At 47.0% G+C, this 20,348-nt stretch overlaps 1 protein-coding gene across 2 annotated transcripts in view; it reads right to left on the bottom strand.

Moving 5' to 3' along the window:
* Positions 1–17,252, bottom strand: part of LOC144150177 (protein-cysteine N-palmitoyltransferase HHAT-like protein) — a 51,583-nt gene extending 34,331 nt beyond the window's left edge. The window contains exons 1-9 of one of the 2 annotated variants that reach the window (XM_077682021.1): positions 17,013–17,252; positions 16,762–16,953; positions 16,537–16,646; positions 16,344–16,411; positions 16,147–16,257; positions 12,191–12,385; positions 10,220–10,426; positions 5,679–5,794; positions 833–1,039 (exon numbers count right to left, since the gene is read on the bottom strand). In XM_077682021.1, the coding sequence (XP_077538147.1) occupies positions 833–1,039; positions 5,679–5,794; positions 10,220–10,426; positions 12,191–12,385; positions 16,147–16,257; positions 16,344–16,411; positions 16,537–16,646; positions 16,762–16,820 (1,073 nt within the window). In that variant the 5' untranslated portion in view covers positions 16,821–16,953; positions 17,013–17,252. The remainder of the gene's footprint in view (positions 1–832; positions 1,040–5,678; positions 5,795–10,219; positions 10,427–12,190; positions 12,386–16,146; positions 16,258–16,343; positions 16,412–16,536; positions 16,647–16,761; positions 16,954–17,012) is intronic. The other variant, XM_077682020.1, reaches the window with a different exon arrangement.
* Positions 17,253–20,348: the final 3,096 nt, after the last annotated feature.

The following is a 20,348-nucleotide window of genomic DNA, read 5'->3' as shown; positions in this document are numbered from 1 at the left end:
TTTGGGCTATTGAGCATTCACGGCTAGGGTACTGCTCGGTTGTATGGGACTCTGTTCCTCAGTACTTGTCACTGTCTCTGGAACGAGTCCAGATGAGATTTGTTCGAATCTATTACGATCGTTGCCTTTTCAGGAGAATATATATTACACGTACAACAGAATACTTGACCCGCACAGGATTAAGCAGACTGAGTGACGGAAGAACACTCTTCGATACGTGCTTTCTTCACAAGTTCATTCCTGGTGCTGTTGACTTTGCCGATTTGCCAACTTCCACCAACTTTCATGTCCCCCACACGGTGCCGTTCCTCGCTATTATTTTATCCCGCCGTCAATCATAAAAGTCCTGTTCAGAGGATGCAACTCCTTTCGCCTGATCTGAGTATCTCTGACCGTCACAGCACTTTTGTCTGAGCTGTTGTGGCTGAGTGTGTTTTTTTTGTGTGTGTTTTAGAATCGTGTGAGTCAGCCATGTAATGTTTGTTCCATTGATGTTAATATTTTCATTTCTTATGCTCTTCTTTCTCTATTGCGCACATCTTGCTTTCCTCTCGTTTCCTTTGTTTTTTCTGTGCACCACATTTAATGCATCGTGCTGTTTGTGGGCACTTATCCAAATAAATAAATAGGCACACCATGATGACAAAGTAGTTAAAAATCTGTCAGTGTCCTTCCTACCCCTGTTGTTGAATCATAAAGAAGCCAAGTCCCCAGGCTTCCTGCTCCCCATTTGATGCCTGCTGAGCCACTAATGAGCCCAGATATCAACTCTTCTGAGCACAGTACGGCCCTAATTGGTGTTCACAACAAACGCAGCCACGGTTCCACCCACCTCCAGAGGTAAGAGCAGAGATGAATTCGGCTGACGCACTTGGGCGGCGGCGGAAGAACCATGCCTTCCAAGCCGGCTACGGCCGACCCCAAGCCGTAGATTATCCGGTACTTCAGGAAGAACAGCACTGTGAGACAGATGCCGAGACCCAGGAGGCTGGTGGAGTCCAACTCGTCCACGATGTCGGGGTAGTATGCCATAGCCGAACTGAAACGTTTCAGGCAGCCTTAATAGGTGGCACCGTAAGAGCATCATCTCGGAACAACACACGTATCAAGCTGGATATCACAGAACTAATGCTATGCCTCGCAATGTTCGCGTAAAGACTTCAGGCCAAATTTTGAGCAAATCCCTCTGAGGATGTCTTGGGCTCTGAAGACAAAGTACAACCTTGTCTAAGACCTAGCCTTTGGTAACTTACCTTACACGATTGTAAGTTGACTTGAATTTAGGTTGACCCCCCCAAAATTGCATCTCTCAAAAAAAAAAAAAAAAAGCGAGCGCTGACTAGAAAATCATATCACAAAGAGAAGCTCTTCCGTCAACCACCAATACCCCCCATTCGGCGGCTCTTTCATCAATGATCAATGCTCCCACAAGAGCCGTGCTTTTGTGGTGCGCGCAGAAGACGTTAAAAAAGAAAAGCTTTTGTAAAAGCATGCGGAATAACCATGTGCTGTGGGTTGAGCGGGAAACTTTATTCACAATTATGAGAACACATTCACTGCAAGATGACAACCATCGAAGCAACCAGCAGCAGCCACTGCCGCACAATACCAAAACAAACAACATGGCGGTTGACGGAAGCAGGCGCTCGCGATTTCCTTTAATTTGTGAGTACAATTTGTGATTTCCTTCAATTACTCGCATTCAAGAAGCGTTTTGTTCTTCTCTAATAAAAAAAATGAGTATTAGCGAACCCGTTGATTCAATGCACGGCGCTAACACAGCCACAATCATATCACATTGTTCAGTACACTTCTGAACGCGATGGTGGGAGGTCAGTCACTCTAAAAATGGTGGACAAAGGGCACAGATCGGGAAGGCCCATTTTCAAAGTTGGCATCACCTTTATTGATGCCAGAAATGTAAATTAATACGCCACGCTTTGACCATAACCATGGAAACAAGTATGCAAAACTGTCCCCACCTCGTAGCACCCCCGATTTCTCGTTTCTCTTGCCATTACTAGTGGTACACGGTCTGATTTCGATTCTGTCGACCCCCCAACATTGGATTGTGAAATTTAAAAAAAAAAAAAAAAAAGGTCGACCTACAGTCGTGTAAATGAGGTATACTCTCTCCATTGTGGTCTCAAAAGACTATTACTAAAATGAACCGGGGAAAAAAAACGCGCGAAACATTTCAGAAATCTCAAATTTTGCACTAGTACATGACTTCAACAGTGATGCAATAGAGGAAACGCAAGAAACGCAGCATTATCCTAGCATTCAGGTGATACAGTGAAACAGCCAGAGGCAGCATTACAATCGTACAGTGACATTTCTTGGTGGGATGGCGTTGGTCGGTCCCCTATGCATCATCTGTTTTGTTGTTAGTTAGAATTTTGCGTTAAAAACTGGCACTATATTTTTATCGGGACCTGAAAGTCTCTTGAACGAACGAAACTGGTATTTCGTCTGCACGGTCCTTTAATAAGGGGCCACAAAGTCTGTAGTATACGACTTCCTTTCAAGTAAAAAAAATCCCCACCTTCCACGCGGTTGTTTCAGCTTTTGCTCGATGGCAAACGACACTTCCTTTGCCAGGAAATAAACAATTAAAACTGGCATTTCGCCCTCTTGTTTGCCTCCCAATCTTCTGTGATGCAAATAGAGCATGTGACACATCATTAGGAGGGACTACCAAACAATGTCAGTCAAGCAAGGGAGGCGCTGCAACCTAGGAGAGTGAGTCAGGTAGCGTGAGTGTGATGGATCAGGTAGCCAATCAGACAAATTATGCAGCAAACTGCGTCAGTAATCTTGGGCTTTTGCTGCCGGTTGTGCCGTACATAAATGGACGTTGACAGTAACAGCGGGCGCAAACAAATTTCTCATTGAACCTGTACTATGCAAAAGATTTGATTGAAATCAAAAGTGAAACCAATCTTACTGGCAATGGACCTTTTTCCAGTACCGGTCCTCCTAGCGGCCAGCCGCCACGGTGAACTAAAAATGGCATCAAGGGTTTGCGAATGAGGGTTCTTGCTGCCACACCAGAGTTCTGTGGAAACTTTTGCTTCATCCTGATTCCACCCCTCTTATGGAGGCAACTCAAGGCACGATAAGTGATTTTAAGGAAGAAGAAAACGTGGCGCAAACTAGACGTAGACGAAAGAAACGAGGTAAGACATATACAGGCGCCAACTTCCAACTGTTTATTTGAAGCAAACCACGCGAAATTTATACAAGTCTTATCTAAGCAGAAACAACAACAACAACAAAACAAAAAATCAAAAAGTCAACTTAGGTATAATCATGTTAACAAGTGTAAAAGGTGGTGACAATGGCTAAAATGGATAAGTACAACAGTGCTGAAAGAATGACAACAAATCTACATCAGCCTCAAGAGTAATCAAGATGGACCAAGATAGTCCAAATAAACGTGTTAAAACTGGCGTTTGGCATTAAGACATGATAAGTGTTTTTTTTTTTTCATAAGCAGGGACTGTAATACAAAAATTTTACACAACGGGGCGCACTTGAAAAGAGAAAAAAGAAAGAAAAAAAAAACAACCGCCAAAGGGTAAGGGGGTAAAGAACGTATAGTTGGCCGACCTGTGTAATGAGTATCTTCTCTGATTCTGTGCCATTTAAACTAAGTTGTGTCTGTACATTAAGACTAAACAATAGTCTCTTACCAAGTTGCAACCGCCGTACATCCCACGCTTTGTACGACTGTGCCAGACAGCTTGTCAATCCCAACCTATACAAAGTTATACACGGCAAGCAGATCTGCCTAACGTAACAGGTCTGATAAAAGTCTCGTACAAGGGTTGTTTTCAGTGGCATGGGGCGCTGTAGTCTGTCTTAACAGTCGGCCAGTTCTGGCACAGCCGACGACACACACACACAAGACCCACAAATGATCAAAAGACATGTCGCATAAACTCTAAGCAAATCGACAAAAGCTACACCTTCACCGAGGGTTCTCGTAACAACAAAATATTTTTTGTCTTTGATTGCCTACTACCAGAAAGTGAAAGCATTTGCCTGTCTCAAACAAGCTTGTTTTAGTGAGTCTACTGTGCTACCCCTGACAATCATGTCTGGTCTTCAGCTAGTTTTAATAAATGGCTTTGAAAGCATTGCAGGATTACGGGGCGGGAGTAATGCGAATTCCAGTGCTAGCAATTTTTCATAATTTACGACAAAATGCCCGAAATAATTAGGGTTGTTCATCTCTGGGTTTCATATTTTTTTCTAAAATCGGGGGTAAAAAAAATCAGGTGCTATTTTTCAAAAAACTGATAACAGGGGAGAAATCGGGGTTTTTGCAGAACCATTCCGAAATTCGGGGTTTTTTTTCGGGTTAGATCTACACATGTACTAAGCAATACACTAGGTTTATTTTGTCAGAAAGTACCTGGAGCTTAACTCCATCAACATGTTAAAACTGGCGTTTGTTTCAAGCTGGTTACAGTGTGGACGTCAGGATTTTTCGGCAAATACAGTACTCTCCGAAATTGGGCGTTTCTTAGGGAAATGAATCAGTATTGACGACCTCAAAGAGCATTGATAACTTCCAAGTAATGAAACGTTTTATTCACAAAAAGCTGGTCATCGACTTTTTACGCATCCTTGTTTACATACATCATCATCAGCATGTGCAACATGTTGGCCTCCATTTGAGACCTGTCCGACTGTTGGGCGTATCACAGCCGGGAAAAAGTTCTCTCGACATTACTGCTTCTATTAGCTAGGCACAGCAACGTCAGCGCAGCATCTGCCAGTCTGCTGGGGTAGCGACAGTAGAGTCATGCCAATACCGAATGAGTTTGAAAGCTGCGTTTGTGGGGTCACTTCCAGCAAGTACTGGTTGAGAACTGTCAGTGCACGATTGTGCTGATTGCTATTAGGTGCAGAGCACCTTACGACCGCCCAATGTCCGTCCGCGTCCCTGCGCATAGCATTTACAATCGCAAAAAATCACACAGGCACCGGCAGGATCCGAGCCTGCATCTGGTAGACCAGACAGAGCTAGTGTCAGTCGTCTTACCCACCAGGCTGCGACCGCGAGTTGGCACCCGAGAGTCAAACGGCTCGCTCCCTCACCTGTAACGGTGCAGAGTACCTTAAAACCTCCCAGTGTCCGTCCGCAACCATCCGTGCGCACACCGCCATCAAGCGAAATTCGATTTGAGCCGCGAGTTGCAGTTTCATTTTGGGAATAATCAAGGTGCAACTCACGGCTAAAATCGAATGGCGGTCAGGGCGCAAATCAGATGTCAACTTGGGGTGCAAATCGGATGTCATTTCGAGTTCCCGTACTCCGCACCCTCGCCATCATCCACGGAGTGGAGATGCTGCCATTGTTTGTCCATTCAGGGAGAAACCGGGTTTAAAACCTGATCCTCCTGACACATGTTCGGGGTGCAAAAATCTGGCAAAATCTGGTTTTATTCGAAAATGAACAACCCAAAACATCGTAGTCAACCGAAAGGTCTAAATGCAGACTAACGGTTGTAAGTGTAAATACAAACCACGGTTTTTTGTTCCATTTTGTTACAATCCATTATACTTTACACGTTCTCTGTTGCCTGCAGGACTAACGTGTTGACAGCAAATAAACACTCCTCCAAGCTATTTGTCAAACTCATGCGCATGGTCCACAACTGCCTCACCTGTAAAAATAGTGGAGAAGGGCTTCGAGGGCGAAGAAGTACAGTACGCACAATCCGAGCTGCACTGCGGGATAGACAACTTCTCGGCGTGACCAAGGGGCTTTCGGTTTCTTGAGCTAGATAACAGAAAGCAAAAAAATTGATCGCTTCAGAGACAAAAACGAGTTGAATCTCTGATTGCAGCACATAGAGCCACATTTGTAGAAATCCAGTGCTAAATAAACCCTTCGTACATTAGTTTGTAATCCCTGAATTGCTGCGTGCACAAAAGCAGCACATAGTTTCATTCCAGAAAGGCTCAAAGCATGCCGCTGACAATGTGAGGCATGTTACTTAGCCGAAGTAAACTTTTAAAGAAAATCAAGCTGAGAGCCACAGAATAACAAAAAGGTATGACAGTGAGTCCAGAGTGACTGATCTGACCGACCTGAGAAGCAAAGTCAAGCACAGAAAGACTGATCACAAAATGACTTATTAAATGTGGTCATGTGCTCTGATGGAGCTGAGTGAACAGAAAAGCCGACCAAATGCATATCGAAGGTGCTTTCCCTTTGAAAAACGCAGGGTGGGACACAACTTTAGCACTTGTAGTACTCCTCAACCTCCTGGTCTATAAATGGGCAACATGCGCTACTAATATGTTCAGTGTTATTTGAGGGCTTTCTCTGCACGTCCCCAGTTGCCTGAGACAGACACCAACACCAGACAGCCTCTAAATCACTACACCGCTCCTGTCTTCAACCCTATAGTAAAAAAAAATTAAAGCCGTTCCTCTCAATATGAAAGCTGTCGCAAGTGCAGAGCAGCGATTCACCACAATGGGATGTGGCACCGTTTATCCGCTCACTGCCATCACCTAATGCAATTCAGATTTCCCGCCTCCGCAATGGGCACGTACCCCCTGCCTGAAACTGCGCAAGCGGGAGTCCTGTCTTTTTGAACTTGCTTTTCCTCCCGCACGTGCCGGCATTGCACTGACACTTTTTTTTGCCTACTACCATAAAAACCAATCCAACGAGCGTTTCTAACTAAATAAACGCGAGCGCTGTCGGTTAATTACGTATATTGTGCCTCAAATGTACCTACAGTTCTCTTTGCACTAAACAACAGGGAGATATATGACAAGCACCAGCGGTTCACGAGTGTGGAAAGCTTATGACTATACTGTCACGAAGCCAAAGATGACGCAGTTTTCTTCAAGGAAAACAAGTTTATTGGAGCGAACTTGTGCTCCCCTAACAACTCAAAGAATACACAGGCGGCAAAGCAGCAGCCAACAAAGTGGCGTGCCCAGTCAAGCGTTGGTGAGTCGAATACTGCAGCGTCTGCTGTTTTTATCTTTCGGTGCGAGTGTTTCTCGAACCGTCGATTTACATCCAGAACATTGTAGATGAAAGAAGATTATTCTAGGCTGTTGACGTTAGTTGGAAACGCCCTCCCTATCAAAAGAGAAAGAGATAACACGTGCGGCATAGAAATAAAGAATGGAACACACGCTTCCCTTGGCACACAGATAACACAGACTGGCCCAGCCAGGCGGTAAAAGAAAAACATAAATAAACAAACCCAATGGAATATAAACCACTTGGCTTTAAAGGGACACTGAAGTGAATTTCTCAAGCTTCCGGTTTTGCTTGCACTGCGTAGACTGGCTCAAATTACCACACTTTTGATCGTTTATCCGGTTGATAAGTCGGTAATTATTTTATAAAGCGGGAAAGAAGAAAAACTACCATGCGCGGTCTGTGGCGGCTGCACCCACTAAAGGCTGTGACGTCGGGAGGAGGTGCCACCGTGATTGGACGATGTCCAAGGTTAGCATTCAAACAAGTTTCCGTTTCGGTTCTATAAAACAACATGCTTGACATCCGACGGCAGCGTTGGATGGGCATTCTCGATATTTCAGTAATTGTCGTACCGCGCTTCTGCCATGTTGTCGGCTGTAATATGCCTAGATAAGCCTCCCAGGACGGCTTGGCATCATAGAAATCACTAGCCGAGGCACACGCAGTGGATGAATGCCCTCCGCGTCACCGCAAACGCTCAAATGCCATGAGCTTTTCCCACATATTTGGAGCTTGCCTCACTCACACCTGAATCGTAAAAAGCATGTTCGCACCAGGCCAAGGGTGTGCTGATTCTGGCCTGTGCCCACTGCCCGCAAGCAGTCAGTGCTTGTGGCAACAGCACGCCAACGAGAACTGGCTAGCGCGTCAGTGTAAGTCTGCGCGCGTTCTGCGAACTTGCTCGTAGAGGAGTGAACGTTACGGCCCAAAAATGGTGAACTCAGGTTAGAAAACATCGGCCGCAAGTGAAAAAATCAACTTACAAAAAAAAAAAAAAAAAAAAGCATGTGCCCTCGGGGATTCAAACTTGCGACTTGCAAAACAAAAATCCTAGCGTTTTAGACCACTCGGCCACGAGCCAACACTGCCCAAGTGGGATATATAAGGTATATAATGTACAACAAGTTTACACTTTTATTTAGTTTTAGCATTTCAAGTACTTTAGGTGACTATTTGTTGTATAGCGCTCGTGCAGTAAACGTCACCCAAACTTCCACAATATCTCAGGTCTAGCAATTGCATTTCTTAGATGGAAAAGCGTTCGCAGATGTGTGGTCGTGCTGCTGACCGCTGTGCTTGTTCACCCAGCGTAAAAAAGTGCTTCCTGCTCCCTAGTTTTACGCTGTACGGTAAAAGTTTCAGTTGATTTTATTTCCTTAGTACCTATATTGACTTTGCTGACTCTTGTCCCGCCTTCAAGTGGCATTAGATTTTCCTACTAGCGTAAAGTCAGCGAAGCGTCGCATGTGCCCTTGTGCAGCGCTTGCGTGGAGCGACCCGGAGTCGGAGCTTGATACAGTGTACGAACTAACAAAGTAAAGAAAGGCACATTCTTCCATTCAGAAACGTGTTGTGGCTTAGTTTCAACTGAGCGAGCGAATTGCGACGACCCATCGGCGGCCGGCGGACTAAACGCTGGTCGAAACTGGTCGAAAAGGCTGGCTCGCCGACCTCGGTCGAAAGGTCGGCGAGCCATGCAGTAGCGCAGCCAATTGCCAGCACATCTCCTGCTGACGTCACACGAAAACGCCACAGAAAATGGGTGAGGGTGCAGAGAAGAGGACAGCATTTTCGAATTGATTTTTCTACTAAATACATTCGCGTAAACGCGCTCAGAGTGGTCGAAACATGGCCTATGGACTCCGGACTGCAATTTGCGCTAGTAATCCCGCAATGTTTACAAATGACTTCAGTGTCCGTTTAAAAGCCTCCGGGTTACGCCGCGACGACAGCCACGATGACAGAATGCTGTGTGGCTCTATTGGGCCCAGCGAGCGAGCTACAACGACAAGGCGAGTCCCTAAAGTGCTCTGCACTTAAAAGATAATGTCTCGTTGTCTGTGGCCGAGTTCTAGACTTTCAGCGGGAACAACACACCGCGTCTTGCCCCGAGTGTGTTGTTCATGCCTCCGCCACAGACGCTGTGGCCAAGACATGAACAGACTCAATCAACGTCTTAGCCACTGTGACAGGCAACTGAGCCTCTGTTGATTGGGCTGACTTTACGCGGGGTACACTTGCATCTGTAATTCCTTAGATGTCACCTTAGAGACTTGCGAGCATGATGTCAGCACAGCCTACAGCACACAATCTGCAAGAGGGATTGCGCAAGAGAGACGGAACATTTTGAATTCCATGTCCCACATGGGGGAAAAAAATGCGCACAAGTTTGCCTGGTAAAACAAGCAAGATGGACTACAAGCTCCGAAACCACGGCCTGACAAGGCGATTACCTGTGCAGCATTTACAACTTTGTTCAGGGCCCCTTTTCATCCCTGCTAGTTCGACTTACTTATTACATACATTCCTAAAAAGCCCCAGGGTGTTTTAGGGGCAAAGCCACTTGGGGCTAGGGCCGTTGGTGTCTCCTGTCGTCGTCGTCGTAATCGTCGCCTCTTGTCGTCACGGTACTAGAATACCGGGAAACCCGTTTACACCTCGCACTAGAACGTAACGCGTACCAAAGAAACACCGGTACACTCGCTTACGTCTTGCACTAGAGAGCTCCATGCTTCAAAGACACGAGACTTTTACAGCAAAGCTGTATATACCTGTACCCCACAATGGTTTCATCTCTGTTGGCGAAAACGCCAAGGCGCCACTTATACACTGCATGCTTCGCCTCTCCCCAGGTTTCACGCTAGTGGAGATGATGCGGGAGTTTTTTTCTTTTGTTTGTTTGCACGGCCCTTTAAGTGTCACCCTAGTAGAGACAGCTGAGCATGTCAGCACAGCCGACATGAGACAATCCATCCACAAGTGCAATCGGGCAAGGAAAGCTGGAGTGTCGTGCTCTCTGCATGGGGAAAGAGACTAGTGGCCTGGCAAAACTCGCAACACTGGCTGCAAACTCCAAAACTGTGGAGAGACAAAGTGACGACGCATTGTTTACAACTCCCTCAAAGGTTCTTTTTCCACCTCTGCTGTTCCGACTAGTCACACGGGCTGCTCAGAGGCCCTGGCGCCTTTTCTTACCTGCAAAACAAAATCGCTGTAATTCTGCAAAGGCCCCGTGAACAGGGCTGGCAAGTAGAGGACATAAGCCAACGTCGTGCCAATCTCCGGACCGGCTTCGGATACGGCTATTGCGTCGACGGCATAGCTAAGGCACCGGGCTGCTGTCCAGGAAAGCCCGACTTGGGTGAGGAAGGTGTCCACACTTCCGTGGTACAAATAGATAGGCTGCACAGCAAAAGGAACAAAAAAGCCCGTGTGTCGGATATGCACCCAGTCAGTTTTTACAAGCGTCAACACCACAAGCTTCTCAAATTAGCAAATTCTACTCCCCAACAGGCACTTGATATGTACAACGTTCCTTCATTTCACGAATTGTTGAATTTAATAAGGAAGCGGTTTGTGGCCTTTCTGGGTTTGTAAGAGAGCTTTTTAACCAGGCACTGAGGAATTAAAAGTTGCAAGCACTACAAATGCACCAGAATGTTCGAATTCTCCCAAAGCGTCCCGGCCGTTTCATGCAACAGGCATAGAGTTGGTACAACGGTTGTTTTACCCAGCTAATCAGAGTGGCATCTGTTATTGTGAGGGAAATTCATTTTCTCCGCATAAACGACCCTAGCCTCCTGGTTACCCTATTCAACAGAGTATCTGCTTTCGGCAAGTGTTGACACAGGGCTCCAACCTCAAACCAGGATGAATTCTTGTTAAAATGCCAAGTGTTTTCAGAAGGCCGTTAGGTGTCCCGCGCAGACAGGGGCAGCCTCTAAGTAAGGAACACTATCTCAGCCGGCGCCGACTCCCGTCACCACCTCTTTTGACTAAATCGTCAGCTGACTGCGAAATACACAGGTACGTACGGACAAAAGCTTTGTGACAGTTGCCGCAGGACTGTGTGCCACTTCATACGTGCAGTGCACTCTGGCAAGTGGCTGGCCCACTCTCACAGCTAGTACGTTTAGTACAACCCCTCCTCGACAACACTTGATCGCACAGTTGCCTGTAGCCGTGTGGTAGTTACATCACGGCATCTCGAAATAAGAGGGCACGAGGACAAAGCTCTGTTTACCACCCAATCGGGCAGCGACACACAAACGGTTGAATGTGTTCACTGTCTTTCGCTGCTTCATCAAAAGCCCCTGATCTGCCCGTGCCTTCCACGCAAGCATTTACAGATACCACGACGAACTACCGCAAACAGAAAGCACCATGATTGAGCGTCATCGGGGAGTACACCCACCAGACGCACAATCCAGGCCATCACTATACTCGGGGACAAGTTAAGAACGGCAATAGCTCGTGGAGTGTATTGCTCCGCCGAAGCGACGGCCCCAGATGTCAGCGCACGCGCTTTGAAAGGAGATTGCGCTCACGAGTGACATTGCCTGCCTGTTCTCGTGTAGTTTGTTTGTTGTCACTGCAGTAATTTATAAGCAGACTAAGTCAGAAAAATTACTGAAACGACTCGTGGCGTGTTCAAAATATTCACAGTAAGGTGCGTTTTGCGTTGCGCAGAGGAACAGCCGAGTAAAGACCGCCCTGCGTATAGCCTGTATTCAATAGCGAGGCACGCATGCAGGCAGCCATGTGAATGTACCGTCACTGGTTACGTCGGGTTCCGCGGGATGGCGGTACTTGTCCGTGCTAAGCACATGATGTGGGCTGGACGTTCCAAACTCTACCCCACAAAACACACAGTAATGCCTCGAGTCCAGTATGAGTGGAATTAATAACATCTCTGTTGACACCACCGTTGAGAATCGGGTTGAAACGGAGCAGACAACGCACGCCGGTGTTTTTTTTTCTTTGGCTTGCTTGCGCAGTGGCCCGAGTCGCGCCATGTCCATGGTGCATCGGCAATGCCTGTGGCCGTTTCCAGTGTTGCCAAGCAAAGAAATTGACACCTAAACTTTTTAACGAATACCACATATACTGAGTGGCGAGTGCTCCCGTCTTTACTGTCATAAAGCTTTCGAATGAATGGGAACGTACCTTCAGGAATGTCAGCACTGGAAATGCAGAGTGGAGGACAACGGCGAGGCCAAGTAAGTAGCACGCTGATACACTTCGGAACTTCGCACAGACAAAAAAGGCCACGTAGAGTGCATAGAACGACACGGTGGTCAGCCAGCCAACGTTGAAGAGCAGGAAAAATGTGCTGTACGAAGCGTAGAAGCATGGTAGCCACTGGAAAGGAAAAGAGGGAAAGAGATGAAAAAATAAACAAGTAATCAACTGGGTGCCATTAGAACACATTTGGAGAAGGAAATGAAGAAATAAATACGAATTGCGTTCAAAAAAAAAAAAAAAAGGACTGCTCTTTTTAGGTAACAATGACGGAAATTTTAACGCTAACTTTGAAGAAGTAATCTATGCACCACATGAAACTGTGGTAATTCAACAGCCAGTTTCTTCCCAGGTCCGTATTAAGTCACAGGGACTTGGTCTGAGCGACTGGCAGCCAATAACCGTCACCACCGCTAAAAAACATGACCATGACATTGTAGCGATGCCTCTATTTTACTTTACCCGCCGCGGTGGCTCAGTGGCTAAGGCGTTGTGCTGCTGAGCACGAGGTCGCGGGTTCGATTCCCGGCCACGGCGGCCGCTTTTCTGATGGAGGCGAAAAGCAAAAACGCTTGTGTGTACGAGATTTCGGCGCACGATAAAGATCCCCAGGTGGTCAAAATTCATCCGGAGCCCTCCACGACGGCGCGCCTCTCATCACCTGCGTTGCGTCGGCGCGTTAAACCCCACAATCAATCAATCTATTTTACTTTGGCTGTACCACTTTAATTCTAACGTGCAGTTAACATATTAATAATTCTGTTTTTAGTATTCCTCCTCTAGGTATGTCACTCCTGATGTCATGAAGCGTGGAACTTGCAAGTTTTTAAATGTTTCTCTCTTTATTTTCGGTTCAAAAGACACTTTGAGAGCTGGAATGCATTCGAGTGTGTTATGGAATCACATTTCTTTCGTAAACCAAGTTGCATTTTGTCTTCCAGGTCATTTCAAAGGCTGCTCAAGACAAAACAATTAGAGTGGAAAAATGTTATAACAGAACATTATGTGCACTTGGCTTCAATAAAAATTTGTCACTACGTACAGCATGGCACCTACATTGTCACGCTCATGTTGTCACAACAGTGTGGTCCAAATAAGCCGGTGGATTCCCTACACAAAGAAGCTACACATAGAAGCTACACATAGGGTAGAAATTGGTCCCACTCTGTTTGACACTGCAGTAGTGAATGCAACGTGTGCGTCAGTGCTTTCTTGATTGCGCACTCAGCGAGTGCTTCACTTTAAGGAGGTTCGACACGAATTTTTCTGGCGTCCCTATGCTCTACCGGGAAGCTTCTGTTTCTGTGTTAGATCCACCAGAAATAATCAGCTGTCATGAAATCCCCAAAGGTACTCTACCCCTCGAAGGTGACCCATTGGAGTATGAAATTTGCATAAATTGCTTCTGTGCCACTAGGGTACTGCATAAAACTTCTCTTCAATGCAAATTATCTTCCCATTATGTTCTAACTACATACTGTTTTGTTCTGAAAAGGGGGGGGGGGGGGGGGGGGGAGCGGACTTGGGATTTTACACTCGGTGAAATGTGTGTGGTATACATAAATCAAAATACCAACTCAAGTAAAATTCAGAACTTTGGGCACAGTGGACCGCGAGCTTCTGGGTGAGCTGAAAGGTTAAGAAAGCACTCAACGTAACAGCTATTAGAAGTGCAAAGCAGTCATTCGCAAGTGTTTCCCTTGATTGATTGATTGTTTGATTGATTGATTGTAGGGTTTAACGCGCCGACGCAACGCAGGCGATGAGGCGCGCCGCAGTGGAGGGCTCCGGATTAATTTTGACCACCTGGGGATCTTTATCTCATGCGCCGAAATCTCGCACACACGGGCGTTTTTGCTTGTCGCCTCCATCAGAAAAGCGGCCGCCATGGCCGGGAATCAAACCCGCGACCTTGTGCTCAGCAGCGCAATGCCTTAGCCACTGAGAGCCACTGCAGCGGGTTGAGCTGAAAGGTTAAGAAAACGCTCAACGTAAAAGCTATAAGAAGTGCGAAGCAGTCATTCGCAAGTGTTTCCCTTGAGCTTTTGTTGCCAGTACCTTACGTTTATCTTGTTTATTCGTTTTGGTTTTGTTTTTCTGTGTTTCTTTTTCTTTTAATGTGCTTCGCTCTCGTTTATCAGTTTTAATCAACTCGGCCGCAATAATCTCTCAAATTCCCCGATTTCTGGCCAGTCTACCATATGGGCGTGCGTCTCGAAGCGAGGAACAACAGCAACAATTGGAGAAGGCCGCCGGAGACTCGCTCGCGACGCCCGGGTCTACCATTGTCTCGTCCCAGTGCTCTTGCCTTTTGGGAGCACAAAGAAGCTGGGCTGCCACCGTATGGATGCGTGTCGTGCCGTCCGTTCATTTGTTGCAGGGACGGCTCGTCGGCCGTGCCCGAACTATTCGGAGCAGGTTGACTTTTATTTCATTTTCCCACTCACCCTTCCTTTTTTTTTTTTTCTCTTCCTTGGACTAAATCATTTCTTGCTCCCCTATTTCATCTTACCTAATCGGTTTTCATGACCGCAACAAATTTCTCTTGGCCAATTCCCCTACGCGAGTGGGTACGTTTCATTTGACTTGTGCGTAGGGGTACCACCTTCCTACTAACGAAATGTGGGATACGACAGGGGGGGGACAGGAAATATCGACTATGAGAAATTAGCTACAATGAATCATTTTATAACTTTTAAGAGATTTCGTGCAATGTGGAGGGTCTGCGACACTGTATGCATTTCGTGCAAGTAAGTGTCTCCCTTCTGGCGCTGCCGCAAACTATAAAGGTTGGCCCGTGGTTGTCCATTTTGTTTTCGGCACCAGGGGGATTCCGATGTGCTCCACTGCAGCTTTTATAGCTCCCTCTTTGAAGAATGCCACCGCACTGTTAACTCATGTCACATAGCAAGCCACAATAGACACCATTCGCTCACGAAGCTTTTTCCTGGCCTTGCACGTGTCTCTGCGTGCCGTGACTGATGAAATGCGCCGCTCCACAGATGTGGCAATGCACGCTTCCCAAGACATAACGCGGGCATCTCCCTGTTCACCAGCAAAACTTGAGATTGTACTTGGTGACCTCACGATAGACCTTGTATTATGCGGGACATTTTTGAGGATTTTTGTATCTCTTGCGGGACATGGGACAGCCCTCGATGCGACAGTCCCGCAAGCTGCGGGACGGGTGGTCCCCCTGCTTGCATGATGCCCAGCGACACTGGACAGATGAGATCCCGGAACCCTAAAGTGCTCATGCACCCCTCTGTCTAATGATGACAATGGTTGAACGCGAAGCCTTTTCGTGATGAATTACTTGGTTGGCCAATCCCACACTACAAGTAAGCGCTACTCCGGAGGTACGCACCACTTTTCCAGAATACCCACAGCAACTTTCGCATCTGCACCCTGTAGGCCTAATAACGTTTGAATTTGGGGTGTACGGCGTGAATCGGCACCTGCTGCCTGGCGTTCGCTTCGACCGTATTGAAATGGAGTAATCGCGTAGACGCCGGGTTCATAACGCGAGGGACACAGGTTTGATTCCAGCCGCAGGAAGCGTGTTTTTTCTTTCACTTCATCCACGATCCTTCATCATCATTGACAGAGGAAGTTGGCTTTCCTGCAGGACGTCTCGACGTGCAACGGCATCAGTGAGAACACTAAAGCTTCACTATAAAACTTTTGGGGCGAAACTCCCGACGCAACAAAATCGTTGATTCCGTACACACTTTGCAGTTAATGGCATGACGGGAGTTGGTGTCAGCCCTACGCACACGCTGTCACATCCCTATTGCATTTAGATCTCTTGTGCACCATGCTGAAAAAGGCGCTTGCGGATATGAACAGTTCAATCGGTTTCGACGTATTGTGCCACTCACACTCTGATATCTGGTGAAGAGGCAATGGCTTATCAGCGGTTGCAGTAACACCCACGGCCAGAACTTCCAGATGGCGGTGCTGTAGCGGTACCACTCCTCGTCCGCAATATCCTGCAAAGAGGATAAGGTGTAACAAGAGGCACATCAGGCATACACCCGACTACAAAAAGCTGGCGAACAGGAATTTCAAAACTTGCCTTGTCACGGGGAATGCCATAAAACCCGTCAACGAATTCCTCCGGCGTAGCTGCCGGCAACGTTGAATCTTCAGAAAACAGGTGTTGAAAAAGTCAGCGGAAATTCGCCACGCATTCTCTGGCTCACAAAATCAACAAAGTCACCAACATCAACACAACAGTAATAAACCTCCGGATATTAGCAGAAACGTACTTGTTTTACTCGTTACGAAGCTCGCCAAAACGTAAAGTAATCCGGAAGTCCAGACCATCCAGTGAAACCCCCTCAGAAAAGTTTCCCATCTCCGTAGCGAAGTTCCGTGCCTGAGAAATGGTAGAGAATTGAACGGAAAGTGTATGAGAAACATTTTTCGCGCGATCTGTGCAAAATAGAAGCACTCGATATACACATGCACGTCGCAAGAAAGGCGTGACTCACTCATTCTTCACGGCTTCGGGAGCTTTCTCGTATCCAGCGGCGTCCGATGAACGCGTCATGACAGCTCCCAAACAACGCCGGCGCTTGTACGGTTCCGGAAACCGTGAGCTAGGCTTAGACGATTCGCACGACAGACGACGTTTCCTACGCAGACCATCGCGCGGTAGAGGGGCGATTAGTCTTCCGTCATGTCTGCAAGTGCGGCGAATAACAATAAAAGCCAGCAACAGACAGATAGCCATCGAACTCACTTTGCGCGGCCCACTCTCCAACCACCTACGTTCAAGCATCGCTTCGGGTTCACGCCATCGAGCACATCACAAAAAGGAACAAACTTTACTACGGGAAGTTGAAAAAGCACGATTTGTGCCTTAGCAACGAGCACAAGTCATTCCACAGCATGTCGATGTAGCAAATATTCGTAAAAGAGCTGAACACGGAACGACACACATGATTCGTGCGGGGCAATCGGACCGTGAAGTTTGAGCAGACGACCCGATAGCAGCACAAAGTTAAAAAAGAAAACTTTTCACTAAACCTAATTGTTCAGCGCAGGAGATTAAAAATAAATAATTTATTATTATAATACTTTTATGAGTGTGATACATTACATGTAAAGTTAACGTATTCCTCCAATGAGAGCGAAGTAAAGAGTGCGCGCATTTTGAAAGGCCTCAAGGTCGTAATCAGCGCTTCCTTCACCGAGAGGCGGATTAAGACTGAACTCATGGCGAGGTGGGGGATGAGGTATGCCCCCACCACGGTGTAAGAATATTACACCGTGGCCCCCACAGTAGGCTTTTTAGTACTGGTAGCTTTGAACGTCTTTTGGAGAAACCGTCAACCCCCCCCCCCCCCCCCCCCGTCCCCTTTTCCACGCACACACGCACACACCTCCCCTGATTCGCCACTGGTTAGCCCTGTATCCCTGGGTAGGGGGGGGGGGGGGGATATTTTGAATGCCTAGGGCTTAGAACGTGCGTAGAAAGCTCGTTGCAAATTTTTCAGAGGAGCCACCAAGTCGGCATCCGAAGGATGAGCACTGTCGTCCGTCAGGGCAATACGGATTTTTTATTTAATTTAAGCACTTGGTATTCCGAATTAGATTAAAAGTTATAGTATGGAGGTCGTATAACAGTACTTCCTCAATAACAAAAATATGCAGGCAAGAATCAAAGCCCACACGTGACACCTCATCGTACGGTGAAAGCTGGAACCCATTTTCGGCGATCGCCAAAGTATGTTCGCACGCAACAGCTAAACGAGGCACGCAAGATTGGAGAATCGAAAAGTGCGGCCCAGTTTCTGGATAATGATGGCCGTAATAAGATTTTCAAAATTCACTCTGGCTGGTCAGTCGAGACAGAATCAAGAGCAAGGTGCGGCTTTGGGCTGTTGGCTCGTGACTGTTTGATTTACGCCGCCCCAAGAAACAGGGACAGAAGTACACGAAACACTACAACAGTGAAACAGTGGGAAAAGCAGGCGTCCAGGTCGTCACTCCAGCTCCGAACGAACTAGCCAGCCAGCGCAGGAGAGCGAGATGAAACGAACCTCTCGCGCCTCGATGCAAAAAGTGCCATGCGGCACATTAAAATGAGATATAACTGTCGATTAAATGTATTTAGATACTCTTCCTATCCCAACAGTATTAACGACTGCTGGAACACGCTAAAAATTGAAACATTATCACAGTCTAATCTTCTAACAACCCTTGAAACAGCATTTTGAGTTGATGAAATAACCCACATATTTATCCTGTTTATCCTGGTTTATCTTTATTTATATTTATTTATTTATAGTTATCCTCTTTATCTTTATCCATATTTATCCTGGTTGTTCGTGTTTATTTTAGGCTATGTATTATCACTGCTTTCGTTGTACTCCTGTGCTTTGTACGTTTCTTACAATGCTCTGCTGGAATTAAGTGTTTAGTTTGCTCTTGTATGATGTTATGTATGATTTCAGTTTGGTTATAACCCAATAGAAAATGGTAGCTGGTCCCAGCTGGTTTCTGGTTAAATATTCTACTGGGCCCAGCTGGTCTTAGCTGGTCCCAGCTGGGAGCATAAACCAGCTGGGACCAGCTACATTTTCTTCGTGGCTGTTTTTTTTTTTTCCTGGTGTAACCCCCTGCAACAATAATTTCCAGTGGGCAATGTACGTACTTACAATAAATAAAAATTGGTGTCCTTCCACTCTGTGAAGAAGGATGACCTGCAAAGCTGGACGCAGTACACAAAATGCACAAAACGAAATACGTCTGTTCGTAGTTTGCGATCGAGAAGTTAGCATTTAGCCCAATAAAATTTCGAAGGACTCGAGATTTCTTCTAGTGGACAAACATGGAGCTCTTTGTTGACCTCCGGCGTCGTAGTCATCTTAGTGTCTGCGGAACACACCAACCCAATCCGCTGGTCCACAGAGGACACCGGAAAGTTCGCATTGGGGCGTTGGACGTACATGCACGTTTAAACCTCCCACGAGCATAACGGACACGGCATTAGTGAGAGCCCGCACGTCCCCAGGCCCCTTCCCTCCCCTCTCAACTCTTGTCTAATGAACATGCAACCAGTTCTGAGCACGTGCTTAGAAGTGAAAGGCATCGCCAAAATTGTCGCTCTGAAAGTCCCCCAAGCTGAACAAGAAAAAATGGCGAACTTCGACGTTGCCATACATCCTGGAGAGATTCCCAGCTGCTCGGGGAGCTGAAACTTGCGGTGGAAACTGCGGCGGTAACGTTTTTCTGTTGTCTCCGCACCCATTCACGCTTCTGTTCCGGCTGGCGCTCCTTCGATTCCCCCTGCTCTTCCTCCGAGCGAACGACACGCGTCTATCCATAAGGGAGTTAAAACCTGGAAGTACTCGAGTTTTATACAAGAGGAGAAACACGTGGCAGTCCGTTTCCGTTCCACGTCGTTGGCACATCTTAATGTCTGCGTAACACACCAACCAAAACCCAAACCGCTCGACCATGTCGCTTTGAGCCGCGAGAGTGCCACTTAGATTTCCCGCCAGCGCCCCGCGCATGTCATTGGCAGCGGCAGGAAGACTATAGCTGTGCATGCACGCCCCCCCTGCCTCCACCTCCAACCAGTGCTTTCCTAAACTGGCAACTGGTGATGGGTGCGTGCTTAGACGTGAAATACACGGCCAGAAAGTCGCGCGGAAAGCCGTTCACGCTGAAAAAGAATTATCGGCTCACGTCGGCGTTCGGTGCGGGCAAGTTGCTCTGGTAACGCCTATGAAGGGCGCTACCGCCGTAATCAGCCGAGTGCGAAACTTGTGAAACAGGCATCACTGGTGGCGAGGGTAATAACAGTTGTGAAAGCGATGTACCGGAATGATAACTGGAGGGGAGGGGAGGGGGAGGGGGGTTAGACATATAGAACTCCAGCGTTCGCCGCTATCGTGGCAACACTTGCTCGGAATGAGAAAGACAGGTTATAGCGTACGTCCCCCCAAGGTGATGTCCAATGATTACAGCTTCCAAAAAAATGAAGGAAGGGGCCCCCACTTATGTATCAACAACGATAGGGCAAAGGTGTTGCGGCAGCGAAGAGGAAGCAAGTCGGCTGCAATCGTGG

This window comes from Haemaphysalis longicornis, unplaced genomic scaffold, assembly GCF_048455015.1.
Source record: "Haemaphysalis longicornis isolate Haplotype H1 unplaced genomic scaffold, Haemaphysalis longicornis Haplotype H1 scaffold_8, whole genome shotgun sequence".
In the NCBI taxonomy this organism is placed as follows: domain Eukaryota; kingdom Metazoa; phylum Arthropoda; class Arachnida; order Ixodida; family Ixodidae; genus Haemaphysalis; species Haemaphysalis longicornis.
This window is presented reverse-complemented; position numbering and strand designations above follow the sequence as displayed.